This window comes from Canis lupus, chromosome 1, assembly GCF_003254725.2.
Source record: "Canis lupus dingo isolate Sandy chromosome 1, ASM325472v2, whole genome shotgun sequence".
Lineage (NCBI taxonomy): Eukaryota > Metazoa > Chordata > Mammalia > Carnivora > Canidae > Canis > Canis lupus.
In genome coordinates, this window is record NC_064243.1 from 121685049 (window position 1) to 121697500 (window position 12452).

At 33.2% G+C, this 12452-nt stretch overlaps 1 protein-coding gene across 2 annotated transcripts in view; it reads right to left on the bottom strand.

Annotated features, from left to right (window-relative positions):
- Positions 1–232: 232 nt before the first annotated feature.
- URI1 (URI1 prefoldin like chaperone) overlaps positions 233–12452 on the bottom strand; it is an 83458-nt gene continuing 71238 nt past the window's right edge. For both annotated transcript variants that reach the window (XM_025425273.1, XM_025425274.3), the window contains 6 exons: positions 12315–12372; positions 10337–10505; positions 8573–8918; positions 6519–6661; positions 5427–5676; positions 233–2000 (listed from right to left, as the gene is read on the bottom strand). In XM_025425273.1, the coding sequence (XP_025281058.1) occupies positions 1818–2000; positions 5427–5676; positions 6519–6661; positions 8573–8918; positions 10337–10505; positions 12315–12372 (1149 nt within the window). In that variant the 3' untranslated portion in view covers positions 233–1817. The remainder of the gene's footprint in view (positions 2001–5426; positions 5677–6518; positions 6662–8572; positions 8919–10336; positions 10506–12314; positions 12373–12452) is intronic.

Here is a 12452-nt window from a genome sequence, read left to right on the forward strand (position 1 = left end):
ATGCCTCTGAAACAAGAATTTAATATGAAAAATAATGCTATAATGTACAGTTACAATCGAAACTTTGTTGTAAGACTGAAGCTATGAAATGAGGCCATATCACTACATTTGATCTTCAGTAGGACGTAAGAAAATGTTACTGAACGCTTTTTCTTTGCTCCCATTACCATCTTGTTCTATGAGGGAACACCTTATTTGCGAGAAGCAACATAAAACTAAATAAACAACAGGCTCAAATTATGAAAAATTATTTAATGACAGTACTCTTGAAGTTACATGCCTGTAAAGAATATCACAATAGTCCCACAATAAAGTTTGTTTCTGGGGGAATAGCTAGCAGGGCTCACTTGAACACCAACTGGGAGGCAGGGCTCTTTTGTGTATATGTGATGGTACTCTTGGTTTGCTTTGATTTTTGTGGGGGGTAGGCTGAGAGAAAAACAGTCTTAACTAAAAGTATATGCACAGTTGATTAAGATTTACTAAAGAACAAATCTTCTACATTTTCAGGCTATCTTTCAAAATCAGTCCTCTGTTCTGAATTATCCATTAACTTGTGGAGATTCAGGCTCACCCCCATATTATTAAAATACATATTCATAAAAGTTTTACAGTTGTGCTGTTCTAGTTACAAATAGCTTCTACTTTTCTAGGACATAATTTCACTTTGTTTAAGCAAGAATTCATTAAAGAAGCTATAAATAACCTTTAAATATTTAGCCATGAATAGAGGGTGGACTGGCATTGATGGCTTATTTTAGTACTAATGCAAAATGCTTTTTAAAAGCTACATTTCAGCATGCATCAAGCTAATGATTAACACTTGCAGTGTAATTTTCAATGTTAGAATAAATTTCTCTTTATTTTAAGGATTTTTGCTAACAGTCAATATGTTATTTCAATTATTTACTAGTAGGAAGGTAGCCTTAGAAAATGAAAATGTTGGGAAAATTAAAACACAAAATTTCTTATTTAAAAAATCCAAGCTTCTTTTTAGCATCTATACAACCTTTCCTTTTCTCCCAAAATATAATTCCAGTTAAAAGCGAACACACTAAAGGAGAAGAACTGCCTATGGAATTATACAAATTCAAGGAACAACTGTGTGGTACAGATAGCATATCTATGAATCAAAGACATTTATTTCTATATTTGATTCTGAATCATAAAGTTCACAACATTTTAGAGACCAAGTTTCATAAAATTTTTACTTGAAAAAAAAAATTGTTTTACAAAATACCATTCTTCCAATCGAAGAAACCTTCCCATAGGGTACATGTAGCCTTCTGCCTCAGAGATAATAGAATGACCGTCAAAGGGAAGTTTTTTTAAATAGTCACCTAGCTGCAAAACCTACAAGAAGTAGATTTTTTTTTAAAGTGCCTTTAAAATGCTAAAGCAAGTAATATAATTGTTGAATCTATTTGAAATTTTAAAAGTTTCCTTAAAATGGTCCATATGGTATGCACAACTTCACAGCTGGTACAAAACTGCCTGTATTTAGTTCAAAACACAGAAACAATGCATATGAACAGTACTCTTTGAAAAATAATTCTAAATACTGCCAGTGCATCGTAAGAAAACTCAGACAACGATACTGACAGTACTAAGAGAATTAACAAAACAAGCTGAATATTAAAGTATTCAAACATTTACTTTGATTTTTAATAATCCACTGATAATAGTAAAAGATCTTGCTGCCAAATGAATTCTGGATGCTTTATTTCAAACTACAAGTAACATATTCTGCTATATAGATTCTAAAGAAATGCAAAACGTAGGTTCCAGGATGTAAACTTCCATTGCCTAGGCAGGCCCTAGTTTTTCTGCTGCAATCTGGCAGCTTTGAACTTTGAAACCCTCTTTGTAGGTTCTTCTGATACTTCTGACAGAACTTCTTTTCGTTCTGGAATGGTGGGTAGCACAGGGTGAACCATGGTTGGGTGTGGTGTTAAGGAGGGTGATAGAAATTCTTTTTCTATTACAGTTCCAGAAAATGCCTAGAAGACAAAAGTAAGATTAGGATAACAAAACTAAGTAAGATGCCCACAAAATCTTTATCCTGTATTTGCCAATTTGACATTTCTTTTCATTAAAAGTAAATTCTTTAGATTTTTGGAGAAATACACAAAATATTCAGAGAAATCAAGTACTATTAAAATATATATCTTAATTACACCACCAAATAGAAGATTCTTATAGTACACATGTTAAAAAACAAAATGTAAAATGAATGTTTTATCTGGGATTTAAAAAAATGGGTACATAAAAAGGTCCTCAAACTTTCACACATTCCATTTATGTCCAGACCATGCTATGAAAAATAATGTACTGAACTAAAAAATGATGTGAGCGGGTCAAACACGAGTTGATGAATGAGCTAACCTATGGAGGCCATGCTGCGCACTAGCCAATAGCTTACTTCCAGCAGTAGTGACGTCTCTTAGGTGGTGTTCATTTATGCAATTACTTGAGAATTTTATTGCATCTTGCCTCAGTTTTATTTAAGAGATCAGTATAAACTGAAAAATTAAGCGCTGATACTAGTGGAGACAAGTATTGGTCTCAAAACTTACAATTAATTCAATGATGAGAATCAGATGTTCCACAAAAAAATGGTTAATTTCAACTAGATGTTTATTGGACTTAACCTGCCAACTGTATATTTAATTGAAGCAAAAGTAATGTGTACAAAATGCTGGAAATATAACCAAAGATGTATCTTTATGTATCTTTTTACTAAAGATCTTTTTACATAAAGGGGCAACTGGGTGGTTCAGTAGGTTAAGTGTGGGCCTTCAGCTCAGTCATGATCCCAGGGTCAGACTCCCTGCTCAGTGGAGAGACTGCTTCTCCCTCTCCTTCTGTCCCTCCCCCATCTTGTGCTCTCACACACATACTCTCAAAAAATATTTTTAAAAAGAAATATAAATAAATAAAATCTATAAAACCCAAGGAGTTGATATGATTTTAAGATTTTATTCATTTATTTGAGAGAGAAAGAGAGAGAGAGAGCACAAGCAGGAAGAGGGGCAGAGGGAGAGGAAGAAGCAGGCTCCTCACTGAGCAGGCAGCCTGACCAGGACCCTTGTGATCATGAACCGAGCAGAAGGCAGATGCTTAACTGACTGAGCCACCCAGATGCCCCAGTATGATTTTATTCTTCAGGTTTCTGGTACTTGGATTCCCTCATCTTTTAGTATAAAGTGTAATTTGACATGTAAGCATTCCTGTATATTTTGCTTCCCTTTGTCTACCAAGAGTACAAATTTAGTTAAGACAATGTATCACTTGAATAGTTTAGAAAGCCACCCCCTCCACCTTGTCCCACCAAAGAAACAAAAGAATGCCCCCTCCTTCCCACAGAATCCAAGTTCTTAAAAGAAATTCGAAGTCTACTTTCTCAAACCCCTATTTTCTCTTGATGAGCATGAGCCTTATTAAAAATGTTTTTGAAGAAAAAAAAAAAAGACATTATTTCAGCATTTAAAGATACTGAAAAGGGTATCTTTCAAAGTATACCATATGCATGAACTATTTGTTTTGATGTTAAAAAACATGTATAGCATATAGAATGCTAAGAGTTCAATGCAAAATGCAAAGCTAATAAGAGTGACATAAAACTAAGCTCCAGTCTTGAACTCTAGCTATATCATGATTACATTAAGTCCTCATAAAAACCTAATTTTCAAAAACTTAAAAATAGCAAAAGTCTACATCCATTACCTGTTTTTCTAACAGTATGGAAGACTATTAAATGAGATGGTTTCCACATCAACTGAGATCACTGTATGGATGGAGGGGAGGATATTCCAAAGATCATACAGACTGTCCCTAAATGTTAATGATCTCCATCCCCAGTGACATATAGTACAATTATTACCATTTAGTTACCATTTAGTACAAGCAATAGAAGCTTTGCATATGCTTACTTATATATAAACATAAATATTTTTAAGATGTATTTGACATACACACAAATGGGCATATCAGTTTGATACAGTCATGAGTTTCCCAGTTTTCCTAAGTTTTATAAATTCAAAATCTGAAATACTCCACAAAACAAAAAAAATTTAGAAATCATGCCTGGGAATAATGGAAACCATAACATAGGACTTATTTCAAAGATAGGAATTCTTATTTTGGGATCTCTCAACTCTCCCCACACACAAAACTGTGTGCAATTTGGTAAATAAGAATGTATATATGTGCGTGCACTCATTTTTCTGAGGGGAGGAACTACAGCTCTCACTAAATTGTAAAATGGTTCCAGAACCCCCCAAAAGTAAATATGTCACTGGCACAGGCCAAAATATAGGACTTTAAATCATATTCTCCCATATATATTTTCTTTTTTAATTCAATGAAAGCATATAAAAGAAATATAGTCATCTACTCGAATTATTTAAGATGACTATGGTCTAGTGGTAATTTCTTTTTAAGATTTTATTGATTGGAGAGAGAGAGAAAGAGGGAGAGAACATACGAGCAGAAGGAGGGGCAGAGGGGGAGGGAGACGCAGACTCCCCTCTGAGCAGGGAGCTGGGTCCAGGACCCTGTGGTCATGACCTGGGCTGAAGGCAGAAGCTTAACCAGCTGAGCCACCCAAGCGCCCCTGGTCTAGTGGTAATTTATTTAAAATAAGCTGCTAAATGATATTCTAGCCAAAAATTTAACACATATGCAAACTGAGATACTTTAAAATTCCTATTTCACAGAAACAGAACTTTAAGATTGGTAATGCTTTACCCCACAAAAATTTTCTTGAATTATATTGAGATTTAAGACCTGTATTTGTGTTTGCTAGTGACTATTAATTTTTTATAAACTATTAATTACTGAAAAAGAACAAGCCTAGAATGGATTAGGTTCCATTACTTTTGAAATTAAGTATATGAATAAACTAAAGAAGCTGTAAGATAAACAAGGCCATTTGCCAGTTGATTAACTTTAATAAATAACTATATAAGATAAAATAATTTAAAGATTATAAGATCAGTAATTTATAAGCCATACCTGGGAGATAGAGCACCTGCAATTTTTTAAAAAGGAGAGGAGAGCCTCTTATAAAGAAGTATCTTTCAACTCCAAATATTAAGTATGTGAAATTGGGAAAATGAATGATACGCCCTTCTGAAATGGAGCTCCCACTACCTTTTTAATTTCACAAAAACTGATGAAAGATACCATATGAAAAGACAGGGTTGCCTGGGCGGCTTAGTTGGTTAAGCATCTGACTTTGGCTTGAGTCATGATCTCAGGGTCCTGGGATTGAGCCCCGCATCGGGCTCCCTGCTCAACGGAATGTCTGCCTCTCCCTTTCCATCTGTCTCTCCCGCCAGCTCATGCTCTCTATCACTCTCTTGCTCTCGCAAATAAATAAAGTCTTATTTTTTTTAACAAAAGAGATAAAGATATACACATACCTCAGGTGTTCCTGATAAGGGCAAAAGTTTCTTGTGATGGTTTTCTTCTTGTTCCTCTTCCAAAATACTCTCACTAGTGTCACTACAAGTGGCCTCTTCACAGCTAATACTTCTCAGAACTCCCCGTTTGTCATCAAAGTCAGCAGCACTGCTTTCACTGGTATCACTGCAAACACTGTTCTCTCTGCTGCGAGACTTCAGGATGGACTTACGAGGGACATATTCTCCATTCACAACATCAACAAAAACTCTACAACATCCAAAAATATACACATCCACTTTAGGTAACTCATAAACAGAGGATAAATTTATTTATTTATTTATTTATTTTTAAATTTATTTATTTATTTAAATTTATAATGATTTCTTTAAAAAACCTTTTCCAGAAATTAATCTAAAATGTTTTGTTCAGTTACATCTAAAATTTTCACAAAGTAATTATGTAGCTGCAAATAATGTATTTTATATTCTTAAAAACATGATTTTTTTGGTCTAATAAAATACAAGCACTTTATTGATAAGCATGTTCTGGGTGATAGCGGATTTGCCAAAATTCCACATATAATTTAGACCTACTTAGAAGACAATTTAGCAATTTTAACTATTTTACAAATATGGGTCATAAAGAAAGTAGGTATTTTCAAATAATTTTCTCAACAAACAACACAACAAGAAGCTGCAACAGCAACACTTAACTCCTATTTTGTGAAAAGGTAAACCACGTGCCAAGCATCTTCACAGCTGTTGCAGCAAAAGTGCTGCTCCAGCCCACTAGAAAAACAAACTTAGATTTCTAAAGTTAACATACAATGTTTTTTGACTAGATTGACTGGGAATGTTTTAAAAGCACTGGCAAAGAGGAGGAAAAGGGAAAAATCATGCAATTTTCCAACCGCTTTAACCTGGGAGCCTATGGTAGCTTAGGAGCACCTGTGAGAGCCTATGAAATACTAAGCCAACTCTATCAGAATACCTCACTTTTCAGTGAAAGATAGCCTTCTGTGTTACAGACAGCCTTTTCCTATAAATATTCAGTTACAAAAAGAAGGAAGGGAACAGCAGATTGTTCTATTCCCTGTGAATACCACTCACCTATAAATGTCAGCAGGAGTCCTGATAGTAGGCAGCTCTTGGGCAGAATGACCACTGCCAGAGCTGTTCTTCCGTTTACGTTTGGCTTCTTCTTTCTTTTCACTGAATTTTAAAGTGGTATTTTTTCCAGTATTTATTCGGACCTAAATATTTCACAGCATAAAATAACAACCCTTTTGAGAAATCAAAGCCAAAACTAAAACAAATAAACTCTATAAAGAAGTATGAGAGACCATTTTAATTTTTTGACACTGAAATGATGTGATTACTGGATTACAAAGTCCTTAACATATTTTCACTGCATTATATTATATCTCCTTTAATGACCAATTCTAGTCTTCAGTGACTTTTTATTGTATAGAAAGCATATTACATTTAAACTAAACTACAGATTATAAGCCTTCATATCACCCCACTACTTTGACATAAATTTGTGGCTTAAATCATGCACTTCAAAACAAAGAGCACAATTAACCAAAAGCAGTATTTGTAAGAATATAAAATTTAAGTCATAAAAGAAATAGTAGATAAAAATACTTAACTATTTAGAATTTTTAAAATACCTCTAGTTTTTAGAAATTGGACTAAAAAACAAAAACAACTTTGCAGGATTATCATGTTATTCTTTTATTCCTACTTGGCATTTATACTGCACTTTCCATGTTAATGACTGCTCTTCATAACATTCCCCAAAATATTACTTTTTCTTTCCATTTTATTGACATGCAAATAAAAAGTTTAGGAAAGCCCGGGTGGCTCAGCGGTTTAGCGCCAACTTCAGCCCAGGGCGTGATCCTGGGGACCCGGGATCGAGTCCCACGTCGGGCTCCCCGCATGGAGCCTGCTTCTCCCTCTGCCTCCGTCTCTGCCTCTCTCTCTCTCTCTCTCTCTCTCTGTCTCTCATGAATAAATAAAATCTTAAAAAAAAAAGTTTAAAGCCTAAAATAATCATAAAACAAACTTCTTTTTCTGGTTATTAGGTCAATTTTTTCCAAAGAATTCATAAGATGCTCCCTTTAGTCTGAAGTATTAAAATATAAATAAAACATAAATTATTTCAGTTCATATTAGAGCAGGGATAACTTAAGGGGCTTAAGAAATATCAAATATGTTTTAAACATGTTTCATTAGATAATAATCACAGACACTTAAGACTGATAGCACAGACCCTTACCTCTGCTCTAGGCAATCCCTGCATTGCTACACCCTGTGGTACAGAGACTACACTGAGACAAAGGACCTTCTGCTTTATTATTACTCGCCAGGTCTATGGAGTTCCAGGCCTTAAGTTTCCTTGAGGAAGATGAATTTCCAGTTGCTCCTCAGAGCAGCACTATGGAGCAAGGGAATGGGCTTCAGGTCGTCTATCCCTCCTCCAATCAGAACCAACCTGTTTTGATCTGTTTTAAATACTGGGAGTCTACCATAAATACGAAGGGAATAAAAAGTCTTTTGGTACTAAACAAAAGCTTAAAAACTCTGTATTAGAAGACCTCTGAAGTAACCCCCAGCTCTAAAGTGACAAAATTCTAAAGTCATGATTATCCACAGATGTTTACATTTATCAGAAAAGGGGTTACTTTTTACTTCCTCCTAAATTTTTCCACTTTGCTCATGACACTCCTATTAATGTCAGACCCACACAGAAAACAACCTGGCATAATTAAGAACGTAACTAAAGCAGTCATTTTCATATCCACTTTGTACACCAAAAACACCCACAATATAATTAACTCTAGAATTCAAAAGAAAACTGAATGGAAGGACAGGTGGAGTTACAGTAGTTGCTACTCAAATCTGATCCCTTTCCAGACCCTAAACAATTCAAATTCTATTGTGGCTTCAGTAAGCAATGCACCAAAACCAACTATCCAGACTTTAGACTATTTCCCCCTTTTTCTTTTTAGATCAATTGGCCAAAACAAGAGGCAAAAGATAGTTTTCTTGTTTGGCGCTATCAACAATATTAATCACTGCTGATACTGTTCTTTTAAGGAATATTATAGATGATACTAAATATTTAAATTATATGCAAAATTAGTAATTATACAAACCCTCTTAGGTTCGACAGTATGAGAAAAATATATTGTTGGTATAGAATGATCTCCAACCCCCAAAGCATCATGGTCATTTTCGTTTTCAATATCACCACCAACATCATCATCATCTTCTTCATCTTCATCTTCATTACTGTGGTAAGAATTTGAACCGTTCATTGAACAGTTCACTTGTCCATTCAACTGACCACTGAACAGTTCTGAATGTGTAACATCCTTGTAACAGCTGCTGGAAGTAACAGAGTCTGTTACTTGATGCGTCACATGCACATTTACATTCTGATCTTCCTTTTCTTCTTCAGAAGACGTATCTTCTCCATTTGCAATCATAGTATCAGGCTTACTAGTAAAGAAAAAGAAAATTAACAAGATCAAACAGACACATCAAAATTCTCCATATTCTAATTCTCAGTTCATTCCAATGAGGAAAAATTAAGATTGAATAAGATATATTTTTAACTAGAATTCCAAGTGTATAAAAATGTCTTGAAATAAATTAACAAAAAAACCTTACATTAATTCTGTATGTTGTAGTTACTCAAACACTAAGTAGAACATAGATGATTTCTTTTTTATCTTTGCCAAAGGATATTGGCCACATACAATATAAATAATGTAATCAAGAGATTTGTACGAAACTCAGAGAGTATGTTTCTCTATTTAAAAACCAGAAATTAAAGCCCCAGAACATTAACACATTCCTATTTTCTACTTCTATATTTGGAATATTTTATAAGCAGGTATTATTGTAATTTTTATAAATGAAGGATTTATATGTATGCACATGAATATAATTATATTTATACACACACATGTACATTTTTCATGCTTCATTTCTACAAAGGATTTGAAGACCTTACAAAAATAACAAAACCAAAATGCAAAAGAACTGAAATAACATCATGCAAAAATAAAAAGAGAATCATGACCAAGAAAATAACAAGATTCAAGACCAATCTAAAAAAAGTAAAATAGTATCAGTTAATCAAAAAGACCTAAGAATTTATAGGTGAAATGGTAGAAAAGATATGTATCCTTTGTGCTTCACATCCTATTTTTCACAGAAACTAATTAGTCCATATGGTACATCATTTAAGCAAAATAATATAGGAACTTCTTTAGTAACAGATTTCATTGAGCATTTTGACAATTTCAAGTGAGTGCTAATGTGTATTTCAAAGAGCAGTTTGGAAAAGTTTTTCATATATATAACTACCTGACCAGATTACAAATCGCCTGCTAAATAAACAGAAAAGTTTGCAAAGGAAAGCAAGGACAAATATTTTACAGTAACAAATCCACAGCAAGTTTTTTTTTAACAAGTCATTCAAATATACAGCATTATCCTGATTAGAGTATAAAAATATTTTATTTAAAATGTAATATAGGAAACATCCATAATTATTATAAATAATCTATCTGATCTGATATATCTCAGTACTTCACTATATAAAATATGGCTGAAATCTTATAATTAAAAAAATATGAATATTGCTTTTAAGTATTTCTGAACACACACAAATACATGTGTGGGCATGTGCATGAATGCACCGCCATAAGAGAAAGTATTCTAGAGAATGAGTATTTGCTTTAGAGTGGTAGGAATATTGATATTTTAATATATTATATTATTAATTATATTACTATATTATACTTTTTATATTTTCTTCAATAAGCATGTTTTATTAATGAGGAAAGAGATTAACAAGCAAATATGTTTAGAAACAAACTCTCTTGGAAAGATAATTTGTCATTAGGTACCTATCAAGTTCACCCAGCAATTCTTCTTGTCTCTCTAGTTCTTCGAGTCGAGCCCACAGTTCCTTATCAGCAAGCAAATCCTTGGATTTTACATCATTTGCAAAATCTGCTTCAAAAATATCTGAAGTTTTTGGTTTGGAGTGAGGTTTATGAGCAATTCGGTGTTTTGCTATTTTTTTAAAAAGGAAAGACATGGCTGTTAGTAGCCAACTTTAAAAAGGCACAAATGTAGACTTAGTAAGACTTTCTTTTGAGGAAAGAGGATGTTAAGACAGAGGGAGGTTCTAAGTAAGCAAGACAATTCCAAGAATGCATATGTCCATAATCTTGCTACTCAAAGTGTGGTCCAAGGACCAGCAACACTGGTATCCCTGCAGAACATTTCAGAAGTAGTAACTCTCAGGGCCACCCCAGATCTGCTGAATCACAGTCTATGTTTTAACAAGAGCCCAAGAGAATTCATATGCACATTAAAGACAGTGCAGAGCTGCCTGAGAGCTTAAAAAATGCATAAGCAGAAATGGTCACAACATACCCTACTTATAACACAAAATTCAACACAAATAATACACATTTTTCATCCTTACTCAAGAGAATTTAGTTACTAAAGTTACACATCAAAGCCTTGTCACAGGATACTTTCAACTGTAAGGCACTGCCAAGCATGAATATCCTAAGAGGAATCTATGGAGGCTAATATCCCTGGGAAGTTGGGACTGTAATTTTATATATGAGCATTTCTACTTTTAAATTGTTTTATCTTATTTGTAATCCTCATGTGAGGGCAGGAGGTAAAGAAAACCTGAACTCATATCCATTTGCTTTTCATCGGAAAAAGTACTTTTTTATAAAGCAAATTATAGCTTTGAAGAGGCAGTGGGAAGAAGTCTAAAATGCTGTTATGAGGTAAGGTTAACAGATAACCTCCATCATATATTCTAAAGTACAACACTATTTCTTAAATCTGAAAATATCAAAATTATGTTTCTTAGCCTATTATTCTCTGTAACTATCATTGATAAAGCAGTATTAACAAGTTTCATATTTCAGACCTGTAAAACACAAAAATCTTTCATTGGTCACCACAAACAAAAATTATAACTTGTCTTTCTGTTCTTTAACTTTAATGTATATCTCCTTCATTTCACTTTCTAAAGTCACTTCCTATTAATTTTGATGTTGTACTAGTAGAGATAGTACGACTAGAATATGGCTTCTGAAATTCTCTCTATTCCAACCCATAAGTTCTCTTTAGAGTTAATTAACTAAAAAAAAAAAAAGAACTTTAAGAAATCAAAATAACTGTTAAAAGTAACAGTTTTTTACAGTAGCAAATTATAAACCATTTCTATAATACTTTTAAAAATTTCACTATTGTAACACTTTACAACTGACAGGGGAACCACTCACTGCCTTTACTGAAGTAAACCCAAACACATAACCCATCTTTGGCAAGAGACTAGGAAATCTTTGTGTCTAGAATGCTACTGCAGGCAACATAAAATGAATGGTTGAAAAATGCTAAGATTATACTCATTCTTTTTTCCAAAAACAGTATCTAAAGCTTCACTTTTAAAAGAAAAAGAACTAGCAAAAGATATATTATGACTTGACCGAGTTCAATGATCAAATTAGAGGCAGACCCATGTATAGAATACACATCTTCTGAATTTTAGAGGTTTGGATCATTAAGAACTTTGAGAAAAGCCAGGTCATCTCACCACTTTAGTAGATCAGTCAGGAATCAAGTTTTTCATAAAAAAGTTTTTTATCTTCTAATGTTTTATTTTAAAGCATATTAAAATATATAATGATTTTATATCAAAGTTATAAAACTATAAAAATGAATAAACAAATGTTTGTATCTTAGGAATCTAAAAGTAGCATATAATCCTAAATATCTCACAGAAGATTCCCTGAAAATCAACACACATGGGAAATATTTAAATAACTAGCATAAAACAATCTTACTACTTACCTTTAAATTCAAAGTCACTTTTAATTTCTTCTCTTATATCAACAATATCACCTGCAGCCTAATTTTTTAAACAAAAAAAGCACATTAACAATTTGAATCGTCAAAACATTAAAATCATTTTAAGTGCAATCATACAAC